Source organism: Octodon degus, unplaced genomic scaffold, assembly GCF_000260255.1.
Source record: "Octodon degus isolate 3935 unplaced genomic scaffold, OctDeg1.0 scaffold00019, whole genome shotgun sequence".
Taxonomy (NCBI): domain Eukaryota; kingdom Metazoa; phylum Chordata; class Mammalia; order Rodentia; family Octodontidae; genus Octodon; species Octodon degus.
Window position 1 is genome coordinate 4,616,363 of NW_004524595.1, and position 21,467 is coordinate 4,637,829.

Sequence of the window (21,467 nt, forward strand, 5' to 3'; positions counted from 1 at the left end):
TTTTGGCCCTGAAGAGGGTGCAAAAGAATTCACACCCTGTAAATATGGTTCAGGGTTGCACCCTGTAGAATTTGCATACTGTGGTTTTGGCTCTGGAGAGAATGTAGAAGTATTCACACCCTGAGAAGGTAGCTCAGTGTTGCACCCTGTAGAATTTGCACACTGAAGTTTTGACTCTGAAGAGGAGGCAGAAGTACTCACACACTGCAAAGGTGGTCCAAGGTTGCAACTAGTACATCTTATACAGTGAGGATTTGACCCAGAAGAGGATGCAAAATGATTCACATTCTGCAAAGGTTGCCTAGCATTACATCCAGTAGAATTTACACATTGAGGTTTTGTTCCTGTAGTGCAGGCAGAAGAATTCATCCCTTGCAAATGTGGTTCAGGGTTGCACCCAGCAGAATCCATATACTGAGGTCTTGGCTCCAGAGCGCATGCAGGAGAATCCACACCATTGAAATGTGGCTCAGGGTTACATTCAGTAGAATTTACACACTGAGGATTTAGTCCTGAAATGGATTCAAAAGAGTTTATACCTTGCAAATGCGGTTCAAGGCAGAGCCCCTTAGATTTTATATCTTGAAACTCTGTTGTGGGTTTCAGATCAGATGATTCTACACCTTGTAACTGTGACCCAGTATTGACGGTTATAAAATTTTTACATTGAATTTGTGATCTTGGATCCAACTCAGGTTTCCCAACTTCTAATTCAGATTTTTGCTTGAATTCCAGAGACTGCTTATCTGGAGGTTTGTTTTCTGTGCACAACTCAAAAGACTTTATCCTTTCTAACTGAGGCTCATGGTTGAACTCTGAAGACTGCATACCTGGGAGCTTTGTTCTCAGACACAACTCCGAATTCACATCTTGTGACTGTTCAGAATTGAATTCCATAGATTCCACACCTTGAAGCTTTGTCCCTGGACATGATTCTGAAGATTTTATATATTGCAGATGTGGCCCAGAATGGAACACTGCAAATTTTGCACTTTCAATTTGTGGTGATTGCCCCAATCTATGAGATTTTTTATCTTGCTGATTTCCAGCATTGAGTTCAGAAGAAAGTTTTGCAAACTGCAATTCTGAGCCATCGTTGACCTCTGTAAAGTTTATTGTTGGTAGGTTTTTAGACTCAGATTTCACACCTTGCAACTCAGTGCTTGGGTTGAATTGCACAGATTTAATACCCTCATCATTTATTTGTGGTGTCAACATGGACAGTTGCCTATTTTGTAATGGTGGGGCAGAGCTGGACCTTAAAGGCTTCCTATCTCGTACCTTACTTAGAGTCAGTTGAGATTTCACACCTTGCTGCAGTAACTGAGGCATAATTCCAACTTCCTCTTTTTGAAGCTTTGTCTCTGGGATTATGCCAGATTTCACATCCTGTACGTATGGTCTAGAACCAAACTCTATAGATTTTGTATCTTTAAACTTTGTCCCGAGGACCAGATTAGAATATTTTACATCTTGCAACTGGGGGCCTGAGTTGAATTTTGCAGATTCCCCACCTTCGAGCTTTGTCTTTGGTAATAAAGCCAATATTGTGCCTTCTAACTTTGGATCACAGTTGAATTCTACAGACTTCACATCTTGAAACTTTGTCCCTTGAGCCAACTCAGATTTTGGGCTTTGAATCTGTGGTCCAAAGTTGGAATCCACTATCTTCACACCTTGAAGTTCTGTCCCTAGGATCATCTCAGGAGATTTCACACCTTGTACATCTGGTTCAGAACTGAAATGCATAGATTTTACATCTTGAAGCTTTATACCCATGATCAACTTAGAAGATTTTACATCTTGCAACTGTGGGCCTAAGTTGGATTCCATCAGTTTTGCTTCTTGAAGTTGTGTCCTAGGGGTTGACTCAGAAGATTTTATACCTTTCAACTGTGGCTGAGGCCTGAAGTCTGTAGATTTGACACATTCGACCCTGTTTTGCATGGTCAAATCAGAACACGGTATACCTTTCAACTGTGAGCAGGGGCTTAACTGAACACATTTTATATATTGGGGCTTTATCTCAGGTGTCAGCTTAGAACATTTTATACTTTGCCACTGAGGCCCAGAGTTTAACTCCTCAGATTTCATGCCTGGAGGTCTCGTCTGAAGAGCAAATTCAGGTGGTTTCATACTTTTCAAGTATAGTAGAGAGTTCAGCTCTCCATTTTCATTACTTTGTAGTTCTGGGCTATGGCTTAATATTCTGGATTTCACTTCTTGAAACTGTGGCTCTTGAATAGACACTACAGACTTCATACCTTGAAGCTGTGTTCCTGGGGATGACTTTAAAGGTTTTGCTTGAAGCTGTTGTCCTGGAACCAACTCAGATTTCACATTTTGCAGGTGAAGCTGTGGTTTCAACACCATGGATTTTACATCACAGAGCTTTGACTTTGAGGTCTGGTCATATGATTTCATACTTCTGCACTCTGGCCCAGATTTCATTTCAATGGGTTTGAGCCCTTGAGGCTGATATTCTTGGAGTGACACCAAAGATTGTATACATTGGAGCTCTGACCTTGGAGGTAACTCGGATGTCTTCACATTTTTCAAATACTCTGAAGGTTTCAGCTCTACAGCTGTGACACCTTGAGAACGTGGCCCAAAATTTAGCACAGATTTTATAACTTGGAACTCTGGTCTTGGCATCCACTCAATAGACTTCATACTAGCAAGCTGTGGCCCTTGGTAGGTCTCTGTAGATTTCCTTCCTTGAAGCTGTGGGTCTGAGGCTGATCCAAAAGGTTTTCCTTTTTGTAGCTCTGACCCTAAGATTAATGCAGGGGTTTCCCCACACTGTACCTGTGGCTCAAGGTCAAACTCTATTGATTTTGCACCTTGAAATTTTGGCTCTTGGATCAAATCGGATGACTTCATACCTCCTGACTGTGTGGAAGATTTCAATTTTTTAGGTTTGACACCTTGACACTTTTTTAGATTTAACCCTACAGATTTCACACCTTGGAAATCAGGTCCTGGTATCCATTGCAAAGATTTCATATTTCCAAGCTGTGGCCCTGAGGTTGATGCAAATGGTTTTCTGTTTTGTAGCCATTGTCCTGGGAACCATTTAGGGGTTTTCACACACTGTAACTGTGATTTAGTATTAAACTCTGTAGATTTTGGTCCTTGAAGTTTAGGCCCTTCAGTCAATTGAGATGACTTCATACCTCCTAATTCTGTGGAAGATTTTAGTTCTGCAGGTTTCATACTTTGAGATTTTGATCTGAGGTTTGACCCTGCAGAGGTCATACCTTGAAACTCAGGTTTTGATATCCACTGAATAGTTTTCATATTTCTAATCTGTGGCTCTTTGCTTAACTCTACAGTTTTTATATCTTGAAACTGTGGTCCTGGGGTCAACTTGGGAGATTTCCTATTTTGCAACTGTGGTTCATACTTGAGTGCTTTAGCTCTTACATCTTGAATAACTCGTTCAGGAACCAATTCAGATGATGTCATATCTTTTGACTGTATCTTGGAATTAAGGTGTACAGATTTTATACACTTAGATTTTGGCTCTGGAACTAACTCCAAAGACATTATACTGTCTGACTCAAATCCTCTCTTCAGTTGTTCTAAGTTTACATGTTTCCATCCTGGTAAATTTACAAATATCTGGCTATCTTGTTCAGGATTAAGAGTTAAACTCACTGGTGTCACCCCATGAAATCGTTGCTTTTGGTCTAAATCTACAGGTTTTACTCCTTGAAAACTTTGTCTTCTAGTTACACTCACAGATTTTGCCTCCTGCCTTTCTAGCCTTGAGGCCAACTTCATAGATCTTTCACATTGTAGCTGTGCATGTGGAGTATCCTCTACAGATTTTAAATTTTGTGGCTTAGTAAGTGGAGTAATAGCCACAAGTTTCATATCTTGTATTTGTGACTCTGAAGTAAGTTCCTCAGTTTTCATACTCTGGGTTTGAGGACTTTCAAGAACCTCCCTTGATTTAACAACTTGAGGCAATGGATCTGGTGGAAAAGCCATAGAATCCTTGCCTTGTATCTTCTGCCCAAGTTTCAGTTTCATAACTCTCAAATCTTGAATCTTTGTACCTGGAACTAACTCCTCAGTTTTCAAATCTCGAATTCTTGAACCTGGTGTCACCTCCATAGATTTTGCATCTTCTAGCTGGGGATTTGAGGTTAACTCCATGGATTTCAGACCTTCTAGGCATGGTCCTGGAGTTAAGACCACAGACTTTTTATCTTTCAACTGTAATCCTGAAGGCATCAACTCTGATTTTAAACCTTCAAGCTCTGAACCTGGGGCCAGCTCCAGAGTTTGTATGCCTCCTGTCTGTGGCCCTGGGTCTAGCACCATAGATTTGACTTCTCTTGAGTTTGACGTTGGTGTTAACTTCATAGAAGTCCTGTCTCCCAAATGTGGCCTTGGGCTTACCTCCACAGATGTCATCATAACTTTTGTATGTGGTTCTAAGACCAGCTCCCCAGATTTTAAACCCTGAGGCCTTGAGACTGGGGTCTGATCCACAGGTTTTATATCTTCTAGTTGTGGCTCTTGGATTAATTCATAATATTTTGTACCTTGTGACCATTGCCCCCTGGCCAACTCGGGATGGTTTACACCTGTTGACTGTGTCCCACTTGACAACTCCATAGATTCCACATTTGGTATCTGTGGCTCTGAGACTAATTTATAAGAAATTTCATCTTCAAATCCAGGTATTTGGTTCACTGTTACATATTTTCCATCTTGAAAACATAATTCTGGTACTAATGACTGCTGTTTAACCCCTTGTCTCTCTGGCTGTGAGGTCAGCTCTGAAAATTTTACACCTTGTAGCTGTGTCCCTGAGTTTAACTCTGGAGATTTCATACTCTCACCAGGTTGAGTTCCTGGTGTTAAATTTAAAACATCTTGTAGCCATGGCCCTTTAAGCGCCACCTGCTTCATATCTTGAAACCCTGGCGACATCTTTGCTAATTTGGAATCATACCACTCTAACTCTGGAGTCACTTCTGCAGAATTCACACCACTAATTTGCTCCCCGAATATGACACCTTGAAGGCTTGGCTCTGCTATTAATTCTGAAAAGTTGGTATTTTTCTGCCCTTGATTTACTTCTTCAAATTTTACATCTTGAAATTGTCGTTCTGAGATCAGTTTCATAGGCTTCATTCTATGAAAATGTGATCCTTTGGTAGACACAATAGATTTTATATCTTCAACCTGTAGTCCTTGACTTAAGTGCAAAGAGGATTCTGTTACAAACCTTCTAGGCTTTGTATCTTGAAGTTGAGCTCCAGGTTTTAAATCTGAAATCAAATCTGAAAATTTGACTTCTTTCAAACATGGTCCTGACTTTAGTTCCACTGGAGTAGACTGTACAGATCTGACATTTTGATGTTTGGACCCTGGGATAAATTCTGATGATTTGATTTCTTGCACGGGGGAACTTGGGGTCATTTCATCAGGTATCACACCATAATGTGGGGGCCCTAAGGTTAAGTCTATCGGTTTTTCTCCCTGAACTGACCCTGGAGATAACTTTGAAAATCTGACACTTTGCAGCTGTGGCCCTAGAGTCAACCCAGAAGACTTGACATTTGATTGCCCTGAGTCTAGATTTGAGTCCACAGATTTCACACTTGGAAGCTCTGCTCTGTTAGTCAATTCTCCCAATAAAATACTTTGTGGCATTTTCTCTGATTTTGGTTTCTTAGATTCTATGCATCCTGTGCTTGATGGTGGGGTTACAATCACACATTTTGTATCTTGCAAATGTGCTTCTGGATAAGTCTGCCTAGATTTTACTCCCTGGAGCTGTGGCCCTGAGGCCACATCAATAATGTTTGATTTTGATCCCGTAATTAATTCCATAGCTTCTACTACTAATGGGGATGACCCACAAGTTAATTCAACAGATTTCAAATTTTTCAGTAATAAACCTGATTTCTCAGGTTGTATCTCTGGTCTTAGAGTCAACTCAAGAGATCTAGTCTGTGAATGTGGTTCTTGGATAGCCTCCTGCATCTTATCGACTTGAGGAAACGATAACCCTACAGCTTCTGTGTCTTCATAGTCTGACTTTAGGGGTCTCTCCAACAATTTGGTAGCTTGTGAATGTGGTTCTCCATTCAGATGAACAGGCTTCATACCTTGGGGCTGTGGCTCTGGGGTCAATACCTCTGATTTCACACTTTGTACCTCTGATCCAGGTATCGAATCCAGAGATTCTTTTACTGTAGATTGTAATTCTGGAGTCAACCCTACCACTTTTATAGGTGAGAGCATAGTCCCAGTAGTGTCTTGAAATGATGATGGGATTGCTTTTATAGATTTTGAGGTTTGGCTCAGTGAAACAGGGATAATTCCTAAAGATGATTGCGTCAGCCCAATAGATGCTTCCACTTGGTGACGTGTATCAGAGGTCGATTTTGCAACTGTTCCTTGGTATCCTAAATCTGTGACCATCCCTAAAGATTCTGAGACTCGCTTCTGTGGGGCCTCTTGTTCAGGTTCTGTGGCACGGTGAGATTGATCAGGTTCCAACTCTATATATTTTACTGGTTGAAGGTGTGTGCCTGGGATCAATTCCCCAGATTTCATGCTTTGCACCTGTGTCTCAGAAGTTGACCTCCTACCTTCTATCGCTTGAGCAGTTTTTGTGTCTTTAGGCAATAGTACTTGGGCTACCTTTTCCAAGCTGGCATTTTGTAACCATGGCTTTGGAGGCAACTCCACAGATTTTGATTTTTCCAGTGGTGGCCTTAAAGTCAGCTCTACCATTTTTTTATCTTGACACTCTGGTGGTGGAGCCAAATGAACACACTGTATACCTTGAAACTGTGAATTAGGGATCATATCCATAGATTTGCTACTTGGCAGCTGTGTTGTGAAGGCTAACTCCTCAGATTTTACACTCTGTGATTGAAGTTCTGGGGCCAGATAGACAGATTTCATACTTGAGATTGGTTGTTCATATTTTACCGTTTGCAATCCTGAGGATAATTCTGTAGAATCTGTAAGCTTAAGTTGTTGTGATGGTGTCAACTGTACACATTTCTTATGTTCTGTGATTGTAACTGCTGGTGCAGCCAGTGCTGTTGAGTGTTCATTTAGGGAATGTATGGATTGGTGAGATGGTATTAGAATCTTCCTTGATGATTCCATCACTTTAAGTGGTGATTCTGAAAGTAAACTCTCAGATTCTACAACTCCTAGTGGAGTGATAGCAGTAGAAGAGCTAGGAGTCAAACCATCTGGTTGAGTTGGCTTTGGGGTCAAATTTGCAATTTTAGACTGTGAACCTGGGATAAAACCCTCAGATTCTATATCATGTGTCTGGACTGGCGGAATCTCCCCAAAACTCATGGTTTGTAATAATGGGATTATTTTCATGTGGTCAATGACCTGATGTAATGATGTTGAGGTCATTTCCAATGATTCTGGGTTTTGCTGTATTAGGTCCAGAGTAATCTTTATTTGTTCCATTAATTGACTTTGTGACCCTGAAATCCTATTCACTGATTCCATGACTCCGTGCTTTGTCCCTGGGGCCATTTCCACAGCTTCCAAAGTTGCGTGTTGTGGCATCATTGTGTCCAACAATGTACTCATCTCCCCAGACTCCATGGCCTCATATTGTGGCCTTGGGGTCATTCCTACTGGTTCTGCGTTAGATGGATGTGATTCACTAACCATTCTCTTAGAATCCACAACTTGAAGCAAGGCTACAGGAGTTATCTTCACATTATCTATGACTTGATTTAGTCTTGAGGTGATCCTATTTGGTTCTACAACTCGTTGCTGAGTCTCGGGGGTTACCTTTACTGATTCAGTTATTTGACTTGGTGATTTGGGAGTTACATGCACTGTTTCCATGACTTCCATTGGCTTTACAACTTGATTAAAGGTCTGTGGGAACAAATCCACAGAGTCTGACATTTCTGAACATGATTCTGGAATCATCCCTATTGAATCCGTGACCTGAAGCAATGCCAATGGAGTTATCTTGATGTTATCTGTGACTTTATAAGGAAGCCTTGGTGTCAGCTCCACATGAGTCACTTGTGGATTATGCTGCTGAATGCTTTTTTCTGGAATATCTGTGGCACTCTGCTCTGCACTAAGGTCTAGCACATGTTTCGAGTCCTTCTTCAGTAAAGCACTTTCTTCTTGAGTTCTGTTAACACCTAAATGTCTGGAAGATGGAGTGCTCATTGATGTAACCAAGTGTTTGGATCCAAGGATTTGGGGGTCATTCCCATGTTGTAACTGTTTACCTGAGATAAGTGAAAGTTTTGTTTCTGTCCTATTTAATCCAGATTCTACTCCAGTGTTCATATGCAGCTGAGATGATAGAAGATCTGAGAATGTATTATTCATATTTTGCTCAGTGCTTTGATGAATGAGTGTAGATAACTGGGTTTGGGAGTTCTCTAGTTCAGAGACACCTCCTGGTACTTCAATCAAATAATTCAGCATTGCCCATGATTTTTTCACAGGCACAGGCACTGTTTGTTCCTGCAAAGTACGAACCTTCCAAGACATATGGCCCTCTAGCTCCCCTCTAGCCAAAGGAGAGAGCTGGGGCAAAGACCACCCTGGGAGTTGTGGTCTTTCATTCAAAACAGAATTTGGCTCATAATCTAATGCCAAAGGATTCCTGCTCCTTCTCTTATGTTTTGTTTTTTCTTCTTGTTTGCAAACAGTTGGGGATTTAAATATCGTGTGAATAAAATAATTTTGTAGCGGTAAGTGTGAAACAGCTTCCAAATCCTGAAGAAGTTCTGGTCCCTCAGGCTCTGACAGCTGAAAAGGTGACAGGGTTGTGCGTTGGTTCCTGAACACAGATGGTTGCTTTCCACGGGAAACAGGCAAACGATTACTCTGGACTTGCCAAGATGTCTCTTCAAAGAAGGCAGGAAGGTAAGACAGGCTGGAGCTATTGCTTGATGATCCAGAAGAGATGCTGTGATCACTGGAATACGCTGTCTCCTCACAGATGCAACAGGATGGAGCAGTATCCTGAGCCTCAAGAGGAGGGGTGGTGGAAGAAGTCACATCCTGTGACTCCAGCAAATACAGTTCCATAAGACATAATCTAAGAAATAAAGAGAAAAACTTCTGTTTGTTCTGGAGTCAGAAAAAAGGAGGCATAAAACCACAAATGGAAAAAAGTGTCCTTTTCAAATGCAAAGTAATTTTGGCCTGAGGGAGAGTTGGAAAAGAAAAAAGTTATTTCCCTTCTCATCAAATAATGATGCAGAAATTAACAGCCATATTGGTCAAGAAACGTTAAAACTTAATTTTTTTTTTCCATTTGTACAGGGGTAACGCACTGTATTAAATATGTAAGGTCTTATCTACGTGGGTTTGATTACAGAAACTAATAAAGTATTCTCTAAATTAAAAAAAAAATAATAATGATGCAAAGTTCTTCCACTGGGCAAAGGAAGACAACTATTCTTGAAATAATTCTTTGACCCATTTGAACTCAGGACTTTTGCCACTGCCACTTTAAGCCAGGCATAGTGGTACAACACCTATGATATCAGCACTCTGGGAAGCTGAGGCTGGGCAAGTTCAAGCTCAGCCTTGGCAATTTATGGATTTAATGAGTATTTGCCTCAAAAAATTTTAGAACCAGGCATGGTGACATGTGCCTGTAATCTCAGTGCTTAGCAGGCTGAGGCAGGAGGCTTACCTCAAGTTCAAGGCCAGGATGAACTACACAGTGAGACCCTGCCTCAAGAAACAGAACAACAACAACAAAAAAAAAAAAAAATTAAAAGTTTTTTAAAGGCCTGGGGGTGTAGCCTAGTGCAAAGGTTTTCAGTTCAATCCCCAAAACCAGGAGGGGGGAACCCTCTTTTCCTCTTTGCCTACCTTTACTCTCTTCTTTTTCCCTTCTAAATGCCCTACAACTTTCAATCTTCCATCCAGAAACTATATTTGGTCACCTTGCACTTTCCAATTGTTGGATGATCTGTTGAAGACTCCTGACCATTGACCACAGTCTGTATTCCTCGGTCCAGTCTGCAGGAAATCCTGAAATACTGGATGAGACAGAATATGTCAGTGGTCAGTGTTACGGAAATGATATCAAAGCATCAGTAAACAGACCCTAAGAGGAGAGATTTTATACATATATATATATAAAACTCTCATAAGGAAGAGGGCCAAATATTTTACTCCTAACTTTTACAGTTTGACTGGTTTAGCAGGCTAAAGACAAACTTTGCTTACTGTGATAGGTCATCTTCACTGCATTCCATCCTGAGGTTTTCTTCTGACTCTGAGACTGGGAATCAGGAGGAAGAATCTATTAGCACTGTGACTATTGACATCATCCAACACAACCTTCTCATTTTGCACACTAGGAAACAAAGATGAAGTCATGCCCAAGATCATAACGCTAAGTGGTAGTGGAGCTCAGGTCTCAAGTTTATTTTACTTTATTTTTATTTTTTCTGTATTTTAGGGAAGGGTCTAGAGGGCATTCAGGGTCTCACTACTAGGTTGGACTTGTAGTGATTCTCCTGTTTACAGCCTCTCAAGTGCTGGGATTACAGGCATATGCCACCATGCCCAGTTTAGGTCTCAAGTTTAAAAAAAAAAAAAAAAAGATAATTCTATGCTGCATGAATCAGGTGGTAGACGTCGGCCTAGTGTAGAGCAGAATGATCACGGAAGTAAGAAGTTGGAGTGGGGGAAATAGAGGTCCAGATGCATCTTTTCCTTCAGAGGAGTCTATTTGACTTCTATGGTAGGGAAGAAAAGACACTGAGGCTTCTTCCCTTACCAAACTCTTAGTAGTTCATCTCTGTCTGTTCTCCTAGCTTACCATGATTCTTTCCCTTACTTTGGTCTTTGCATAAAAATTGAAAAAAAAAGAAGCCATGAGTAAAAGAACCATGGAAACATGTCTTTGAAGTACACATGCTAGAAGGAATAGGCACACAGGGTGGTGGCACAGGCCTATAGTCCCTGCACTTGGGAGGCTGAGGCAGGAGGATTGCCATGAGTTTGAAGCCAGCCTGAGCTACACATCTCAAAAACAAAACAAAATAAAATGAAAGAATAGGCACACTTCTTCCATTTACATCCTCCTTTTTCAACTTCCCTCCACCTGTTTTTTTTTTCTTTTCTCATTTTTTTCCTTTTCCCTCCCTTTCCTGCTCCCTCCTTCCTAGCTCACCTTCCCCATTTGATGAAATTTCCACCTGCTATTTAAGGCTAGAATTTTAAGGTAGATAGACAGCTGATCACACATTAGCCTTGAGCAGAAGAATGAAAGAGAAGATTGTTCTGACCTGTGCATTTCTGGATCTTTTTCAAATTACGTTGCTTTGAAATCTAGAGATCACAAAAAAAATAATAAATAAAATCAGGTTATTGCATTAGCTTTATATTGCTGGGATAAATTCACAAAATTTAAATGAGGAGGAGTTTAGTTTGGCTCCCAGTTTCAGAGAGCTCAGTCTTAGATGGGCTGACTTGGAGGCAGAACCATCGTGGTCCAGGGCATGCCAGAGGAAGGCTGTTTACCTCATGGTAGCCTTGACAAGCCAGAGAGGAAGGCGCCAGGAAGCAGCTATAGTCCCTAAGGTCATGCCCCCAGGACCCACCTGACTCATGCAGGGGTGTGCTTTGCTGCTCTCCTAGGCCTCTCTCCGCCCAGTCAAGTTGAAGATTACCTACCCATCAGAGTTATGTTATTAACCGACTTATTAGCAGCATATCTCATCTTATAAAGATTAGTAAAATAGCTGGCATCTAGAAGCATATCATTAATTACCACCACATTCATTTATGCATCATTTACTGAGTACTAAATTCTAGGTATTATATGGGGTTCTGAGGCTACAAAGATTAGTATGATTCCCATACTATAGACCTTTACTCACTAGTAAGGAACACTTGCCTAAACAGGGTAAGTTAAAATACCACATGGTAAAAGCTCTAACAGAAATACTGGCCACCCTAGGCTACATAGCAAGTTCAAGGCCAGCCAGGGCTATGTAGAAAGATCTTGCCTGAGAAATTTTTTTAATTAAAGAAAGGAAAGGAAGGAAGGAAAAGGGGAAGAGAAGGGAGAAAGATAAATATTAGGGAATACAGAGAACAGTGATTAACTTCTTGAGAGAGAAGGGAAGAATTAATTGTCATTTTTACTAAAGTTCGAAGAATCTGCAGAGTTTTAGGTGAAAAATTAGTAGGCCAGAGTTGTTACTGAGAAGATCAGCATGTTTTGATTGTCAGGTGCATCTTTGGGAACCTGTGGAGGATACAGTTGAAAAGGAAGACAAAAGCAAGATTATGCCTAATTGTATAATGTTAATTTTACTCTACAGAATTTCCCAAGAATATTATATATATATATATATATATATATATATATATTCAACAGTCATGTTGATCTGTTCTTCCTTGTCATTGCATAGATAAATCAATGCTACTTTCCCATTCTAGTTCCATTTCTATCTTATTCAAAACATTGATTCAGAGTTATCTGAGCACTTGTCTTCTGAATTATGGTTCCTAAGGCCTCAAATAAGTCCTTTTATTTTTATGGGTCAGCTTGAATTAATCAATATGCCTCAAAAGAAAGTGAGGAAACTCTTCATGGGCTAAAAATAAGGAGAAAATGAAAAAACAAGTAGAAAATGACCAGGTACTCTAAGTCCTTAGGTCATTTTCCTTGTCTACCAGGGAGGATCTTGGGTTAACAAGGTTAGAAGAAAGACAAAGCCCAGCTGAAGCATATATGTGGAACAGAGACTTTGTGGAAAAGAAAAAAAAAAAAAAACAGGATTCTCAAGTACTACATGTTCAGTGGAAATGTGGTACAAAAGTTGTTGATACTGAGATAAATTTTTTTTTCTCTTGTCTTGTTTTATTTTGTTTTGTTTTTCTTTTTGAGACCACGCATCTCTATGCAGTTCAGGCCGGCTCACTGGATAGGCCAGGCTGGCCTCCAACCTGCAGCAGTCCTCCTGCCCCCGCCTGCCAGGTGCACAGACGCACACCTCCATGCCTGGCTAAAATCCTATGCCTCAGACACAGACAAAATTAGAACCAGGAGGTAACAAAGGGAGCGTGACTGGGCCTGCATGCTTGAGACAGTGTTCCGAGGACTCTAAAAAGCCATACTAGAGATTCCTTCTCTCTTTACATGCTTCCATTTATTGCACACCTAAATATATATTTCTGTCACAAAGTTTAACAGTCTTTTATTTTACTTTGTGTGTGTGTGGCACTGAGATTAAAGTCAGGGCCTCACATAAACTAAGTGCTCTTTCACTGAGCTAATCTCTAGCCCCTTTTCGCTATGAGGGTGTGTCACGAAATTGCCCCTACTGGGCTTCAACTTGCCCTGCAATCCTCCAGCATTAGCCCCCCAAGTAGCTGGATTAGGGGTGTGCCTCCCAATACCCACCTATCTTTAACATTCAAGCCTGTAACCATTCATACAAGATGCTGTCGTCAGAACGCTGGGCTAGCAATGGCGCCTCTACCCAAAGCTGACGCCCACCTGCGCCTTAGGTCCTAAAGACCAGTGTACTTTATAAAAGTTCCTTGTACAAATGTCTAAAATTAAAGCAAAAATAAATCTTGTGAAATAAAAAAAATGTGACAGTAAGGAGAATAAACTAATTTGAATAACAACATATGAAAAAGTAAGCAACAATTAATTTTTTTTCTTTTTTGTGAGATAAGGTCTCATTCTGGAGTTCAGGCTGATCTTGAACTCCCTATATAGCCCAGGCTGACCTTGAACTTGTGGCAATCCTCCTATCTCAGCCTCCTGAGTGCTGGGATTACAGGTATGTGCCAGCATTCCCAGCTAAACAGGTTTTGTTTTTTTTTTGTTTGTTTGTTTGTTTTTTGCTGGCTCAGCCTGTCCTTAGGGCGGGGATGGTGCAGCATGTGGTACCAGGATCAAACCTCAGTCCCCTGCGTCTGCCTAAGCTTATCTAAGATGCTTTAAACTGCTGAGCTATCTCACTGGCCAACAGATAAATTATTAATTTAATTTGATTTTTTTCGGTACTGGGTGCTTGCCAGGGAAGCACTTATTCTAATAAGCCATCTCCCCGGCCCCTTTTTCTGTTAATTTTATTGAGAAAGAAATAGCAATGAGACAGTTTCAAAACAAGTTAGTAGGACAGTTACAATAATTAATACATTGCATATTGTTGTCTTCGTAGTAGTTATTCATAGCACAAGATGCAGATATGATATCTTATCGAAACACTATTAGTACAACTATTTCTTCTCATGGTAAATTCTTTTTCTTTTTTCTTTTTTTGGCGGAACAGGGGATTGACTCATGGTAAATTCTTATAAAAAATATAAAATACCAAAATTGGGCAAAAACAAATAGATCATTTTATTAAGCCAGTAAGCAGAAAAGTAACTGAAATAATAAAGACACTCTTCAGCAACATAATGTCAGGCCTCACCAAGATTTCTGAATACCTGAACAATTTATAAGTAGCCATAGCATTTCTCTATTGTAGCAAAAATTATAAAGATAAAATTTAAGACAACACAACAGATTCTTCATAATAGCAATAAAATGAAAAATGTACCATCATGCCTACCCCCAAGGAACAGTGAGGAAAGTCACCCTCACACTGAGAAGTTCAGGGGACTGGTTGAGTGTTACGGGGGAGCATTAACTACATGCTGACCTTGGCAGAATCTGTAGCTCAAGTTCACAGCAGCTGAATTGTTCCCCAACATTTCTAAGCCATGAGTTAATGTGGTCTGGTGGGTTAGCAGGATAGCTCCATGGACTACGCACCTGCTTAGGCAAGTGCAGTGGCCAAGTTTGATTTCCAGCACCACATGCCAAGCTGGCCTCGCCCCTGAGACCAGGCATGGTGGTGCATGCCTGTAATCCTGTAATCCCAGTGCTGGGGAGGCTGAAAACCATCTGAGCTGTGTAGTGAGACGCTGTACCAAATACATTTAAAAAAAAAAAAAAAGTGGTCCTCACTGGATGGTGTCATAGTCAAAAACAAGTGAAATACCCTCTAAGGCTTCAAAATATTCTCCTAAACTGCAGAAAATCATCATAGATATTGCATTTCATTAAATCTAAAGTGTACCATTATTTTATGTGTTGCTAGAACTAAAAAAGAACCTTGGCAGTTACATTTTTAAATGCCATCACTTGTAAAAACTAACCCAGTTTTAGAAATATTAACTATTCAAAAATAAGCACCTGTACAGAAACAATAGAAAACAGAAATAAACCTGGAAATACATCAGATATTAGAATTATCAGACCTAGGTTAGAAAATAATTACACATCTTTTGAGACAGGATGAAATCTGATAAAGATATTATCAGAAAGAAAAGTAACAGTTCCACATCTTTTGTGGACACAGACAAAATCCCAAACAAAATAGCAAACTAAGTACAGTGACATCTTTAAAAAAGAAGACTATGATGAACATGCTATATTTATTCTAGGAATTCACAGTTGGTTTATTATTGTTGGGGGGTTTTTTGTTGTTGTCTTTTTGAGACAGGGTCTTGCTATGTAGTTCAGGCTGGACTTGAGCTCACTTTGTAGCTCAGGCTGGTCTCAAACTTGCAAAGATCCTCCTGCCTCTGCCTCCTGAGTGCTGCTATCCCAGGCATGTGCCACCATGCCTGGCAACAAGTTTAACAAAAATATTAAACCCTGCGAGCCAGGCATCCTGGCACATGCCTGTAATCCCAGCAGTCCGAGGGATGAGTTCAAGACCAGCCTGGTCTATATATGAGTTCAAGACCAGCCTTGGTCTTGAGTGAGCTCAAGGTCAACCAAAATACATAGCAAGACCCTGTCTCAACCTGCCCCCCACCAGCAAAAAAAAAAGAAAGAAAGAAAATCTTTCAACAGGTTCCACCTCCCTAAGCTGCTACCTTGGCAACCAAATCTTAGCAGCATGAATTTGAGGATAAACCTATCAAAACCATAGGATGTGCTCATTCACAAAAGGGCAATGGACATGTCAGCTAACAACCTGAGTATGTGACCACCAAAATACTGAGTGGAAAAAAAAGGAAGGAAAAATGACTCATTTATTCCACAAACAAATGGAAAAAAAATGAAAGAAATATAGGCAGAGAAACTATGGATTAGAAAACATTTAATAGACACACCAATCTATCTCAGTATGTGATCCTGAGTCAAACAGATTCCAAATAATATAAAATTATTGCATTTATAAAACTATTGGAATTTGAATATTGATTGGTATATGACTAGGAAATATTGTTACATTTCTAGGTGTACTCATGATATTGTGATGGTGGATTTGGTGGCACATGCCTATGATCCCAGCACTCGGGAGGCTGAGGCAGGAAGACAGCCATGATTTTGAAGCCAGCCTAGGATAGATAATGAGTTCAAGCCTCTTTCGGGTCCTCTTTTCCAAGATGACGAAAAAAAGAAGGAACAATAGTCGTGCCAAAAAGGGCCGCGGTCGTGTGCAGCCTATTCGCTGTACGAACTGCACCTGGTGCATACCCAAGGATAAGGTCATTAAGAAGTTTGTCACTCGGAACATAGTGGAGGCTGCTGCTGTCAGGGACATTTCCGAAGCGAGTGTCTTCGACACTTACGTGCTTCCCAAGCTGTATGTGAAGCTGCTTTACTGTGTGAGTTGTACCATCACAGCAAAGTGGTCAGGAATCAATCTCATGAAGCCCACAAGGACTGAACTCCTCTACCCTGATTTAGACCTGCTAGTGCCACCCCACGACCTCCACCAAAGCCCATGTGAGGGGAGCTGGGTCTTAATGGACTGAAGAAAACTCTCTTGGGAACGAAATAATAAATTGAATGTTATACTTTAAAAAAAAAAAAGATAATGAGTTCAAGGCCAGACCAAACTACAGTAAGACACTAAAGAGATTTTTAAAAGCTCAATAATAACAACAACAGTGGTATTGTGAGTAACTATCGTGCTTGTTTTGGTTAAGCCCTCTCGCTATGTTGCTCAAGCTAGCCTTAAACTCCTAGAAGACTCCAGCAGTCCTCCTGCCTCAGCCACCCAAGTAGTGCTCAAAACTTTTTGATCAAACATTTTTAAAAGAATTCTTATGTTTTGGATATACTCACTAAAACATTTGAAACTAAGTTATATTATCTGAGACTCGCTTCACAATAACATGAGTTCAAGCCAGGTGATGGACCCATTTAGATTCATTATTGACTTCTATGTGCTTTTGATTTGTTTGAAATTTTCCATAATATACTATCACTAATAATAATACACTTTAACTACTATATAACCTTTTAAAACCCTGTATATTGCAGGCTAACTATTATTGAGAGAAAGGAAGAAAGTTGAAATAAATGAGAAAAAATTCATGGATTGGAAAACATTGTTAGGATGTTAGTTATCTTGGACCTAAACTATAAATTCAGTGTCATCCCAATTAACACCCCGTGTGTGTTTGTGTGACAATTAACAGGATGATTAAAAAATTACAGGAAAATATCAGTGATTTAGAACAGTGGTGGTGAACCTGTCACACGAGTCCGCAGTGGGCGCACAGAGCCCTCTCTGTTGCTGCGCAAGCCAAGTGGCCTGAACAGCCGAGCATCCCATTAACAGTTGTCTTTTTCTAAGCTAAAATCTCAGTATTTGGATTTAATTGAAGTGTTGGCATTCTACAGTAAATAAGTAGTTTTGGGTGCAGTGTGGGAACTCGTCTCTAAAAGGTTTGCTATCACTGATCTAGAATAACAGTTGCAAGAAGATCTAAACTGGATGCCTCATACATTAATCAATTTCAAGATGCCACAAAGGTACATCATTAAATACAGTGAAGTTTCAGTTTAAGGGTAGACAAATAGATGAATGTGGAAAAATTGAGTCTCCAGGGCTGGCCAAATAGCTCAGCAGATTAAAGCGCCTGATTAGGCAGACACAGCAGCCGGTTCGACCCGTGCCAGCCCCATCTCAGGGGTGCAACAAAGTGGCAATTGAGACTGGGTGTGGTGGTGTGTGCCTGTAATCCCAGCTCTTGGGAGACTGAACACACGCAGATCACTATGAGTCCAATCCCCATAGTGAGACCTTGTAGACCCTGTAGACCCCGTTCTAAAATTAAAAAAAAAAGAGTCTCGAAATAGGCCACACATACACTTTTATCTGATTTTGGGCCAGTTACCAATGCGATCCAGTGACAAAAACCTTCTCAGTAAACAGTGTGGGAAGAAAGAACCGGGATGGGTGAGGTAGCGAGGGCCAGACAAATGCAGAGAACATTTAAAATTTTGATATTTTGCTCTTCAGGAATTTTTGCTTTAATTTTGATTTATCAATCATAATGAATTAAGCTGGGCTTGGTGGTGCACACCTGTAATCCCAGGACTTGGGAGACTGAGGTAAGAGAACTGCTGTTGAGTTCAAGGCCAGTCTGCCTAAACTACATAGCAACACCCTCGCAAAAAAGCCCTGCTAGGGGCTGGGGAGATAGTTCAGTGGTCTAAGGCCTGACCGGCAAGCACAAGGACCCAGGTTTGGTCCCTCTTACCCCATGCCAAGCCGCCCCGGAACACAGGGTGAGACCTGCCGGCCACCAAAACTGGGCATGGTGGCAGCACACCTGCAGTCCCAGCAGCACTGGGGAGGCTGAGACAGGAAGATCACTACGAGTCTGAACTGCATAGTGAGACCCTGTACCAAGTAAATAAATAAAACAAAGATTTTTTTTTTTAAAAAAAAAAGCCCTAACAATGGTAATGATGATGAATTAAATAACTTGATTGACTACAAAGTGTTTAGTTTTTTTTTTTTTTATTTTATTTAATTTATGTGTGTGTGTGTGTGTGTGTGTGTGTGGCCAGCTCAGCCCACCAGGGGGCGGGGCTGGCTGGCATGTGGTGCTGGGGGATTGAACCGCGGTCCCTGTGCTTTACTAAGCTTGTTCTAAGTAGGTGCTTTAGACCACTGAGCCATCTCACCAGCCCTTGTTTTTTTTTTTTTTTGAGACAGGCCTTACTATGTAGTTCCAGCTGGCCTCTGCCTGGCAACGATCCTCCCACCTCAGCCTCCATAGTGCTGAGATCACAGGTATGCACCACCACGCCCACCTAATGTCATTTAAATTTGTATCTGAGATGAGTGTGAGTGTCTTGGTTATTTTACCCTAAACCCTGCCCTACTGAAGGAATTAGATTTCTAAACAGGGTTAGGGGAAGAATTTTGGCCCCTACATTCATCACAGGAAAAGTACTCTGAGATGGACCCCGAGACCTAAATGTGAAAGGGAAAGAAAAGTAAGACTCCTAGAAGAGGCATAGAAGATTTATAGCCCAGAGGTAGTCAAAGATTTCTAATACTAAGAGAGGTATTAGAAAAGGGAGGACTAGGCATAAAAGCAAAACCTGATAGATTTCATTAGCATTACGAATGTCACACCAGCCATGGTGGTGCATGCCCGCAATCCCAGCTCTCTGCAAGCTGAGGCAGGAGAATCACAAGTTCCAGCCCAGCCTGGGTTGCATAGTGAACTACATAGTGAGACCCTGTCTCAAAAAAACCAAACAAAAATAAATTTAAAAAATTAAAATAAATAAAATTCAGAACTTCTGTGAAGCTGTTATTATCAAGTTAAAAGGTGAGGCACAGAGCGGGAGAATTTAGTTTTAATATCTATACCTGGCAGAAGATTCCTGTTCATTATATATTTTTTTTGAAAGATTGCTATATATTCCAGCTTGAACTGATTACATAGCCCAGCCTGGCCTTCTTCCACTCTCAGTGATCCTCCTTCTGACTGTAGAATGCTGGGATCACAGATGTATGTCATCATGCTACCTGTTCATATTTTTAAAGAATTCTTATTAAACCAGTAAGTGAAAGACTGACAACCCAATCCTTAAAAAAAAAAAAAGACACAAAACATTTGCATAGGCAGGCTACAAAAGAGAATTTCCAGCCGAGCATGTAGTCCTGGCACTTGGGAGGCTGAGGCAGGAGCATTGCTGTGAATTCAAGGCCAGGTTTGGCTATATGGTGATTTCAAGACCAGCTTGGATAAAACTATGAGACGCTGGTTTTAAAAAAGTAGAGGAAAAAAATGTAGCATAACTGGATTATCAAAACTACTCACGGGAGTATAAATTGGTGTAATCAATTTAGAAAACTAACATCCATCATCTAAAAAAGTTAAACACAGATAGATACCAGGTGGCCAGCAGTTCTTCTTGTTATAATCTGTGCAATTGATTCCAATTTTGTAACTGTTTGATTCCACTGTAACGTTATTAACTGTTATAACCTGTCATATGCGCCGCCATCTTGTTCTGTATGCGCCATTCTAAATGCTGTAACTTTCCACTGTGCCCTTTCTCTACTTGAGAACCTGCAGTTGGGCCTTTCTCACGCAGTCCTTTGTACACACCTGAATCTAGTTCTGGCCCAATGCCCTGTTCTTGCCCTCGTTCCCAGCTACAAACTGTACCCACTACTGCACCTGTTAATGTTCATTAGAAACAGGTAATTTTTCAACTGTAGCCCCTAGACGAACCCTTGACATCAGCTTTTGTGGGTTATTGGCTTAAATACCCACTCCTCTCATCCTCCCAGCATGCACCTCAGCATCTTGCCGGGGTGTCTGCCGCTGGGTACCAGCTAAAAATAAAGCTCTTCTTTTCTTTTCGAGCCTGCCTCATTTTTGAGTTACAACACTTCTATTGCAAATAAGGATTCCACCCACATTGTGTTGTTTTCAGTGAACATCCTAAAACCTTCTTTGTTATATAGGTATAAATTTTTAAATTATAAAACAATAAACAATTGGTTTTTTGAAGTGCAACAGACAAGCATTCCAGATATTGGGCTGGGTGTGGTGCGCATGCCCATAGTCCCAACAGTTGGATGGCTGAGGTGGGAGGATTGCTGAGTTGAAAGTCAACTTGACCTACATAGTGAACTCTGGTCTCAGCAAATAAATTAAAATTAAAACCCAGAGCTCTCTCAGAAGGCCTTTACAACTCCACCTGGTCTGCACTACTCTCCCTGCCAGGTCTTGGCAAGATTGGCGCCTCTCCTCTGTCCTCTCCTGCTCTTGCCGTGAGGCTGAGAGGCCTCAGGTGTGCGCACTGTTCCATTCCCTGAGTACCTAGAGCGGGCGTGGTGTTCCACTCTCCCTCACTCTCTATTACTGGACCTTGAGCTTGTGGAAGTGAACCCAAGACACAGGCTGCAGTAATGCATTTGAGGACATCGCAAGCCCTGACTCAGTTCCCTCTACTAAACCAGAGCGTGGGCTCCCCTGTGGCCTCAGCAACACAGCAGTGGGTGTCAAGGAAGAGTTTGGTCACATACCTCTGAGTCTGTCTTGGCTCCTCCCCTCCTCCTGCTGTAACACGTAGCAAACAGCACACCGACCCCCAAAACAAGGGCACCAAGTGACAGCAGAAGGTTGAGATAGGGCGGCTGTCTGATAACCAGCTCCCAGATTGGTGCCAT

General features: G+C 41.1%; 1 protein-coding gene across 1 annotated transcript; it reads right to left on the reverse strand.

The window, feature by feature from the left end:
* Nucleotides 1–15: 15 nt before the first annotated feature.
* On the reverse strand, nucleotides 16–21,467 carry LOC111815646 (the record flags this gene model as incomplete). Its single annotated transcript, XM_023711113.1, has 5 exons — nucleotides 21,324–21,467; nucleotides 11,292–11,334; nucleotides 10,225–10,279; nucleotides 9,939–10,034; nucleotides 16–9,079 (listed from the first exon to the last, which is right to left on the reverse strand). Coding segments are annotated over exons 1-5 (9,402 nt in total), but the record flags the coding sequence as incomplete, so codon positions are not given.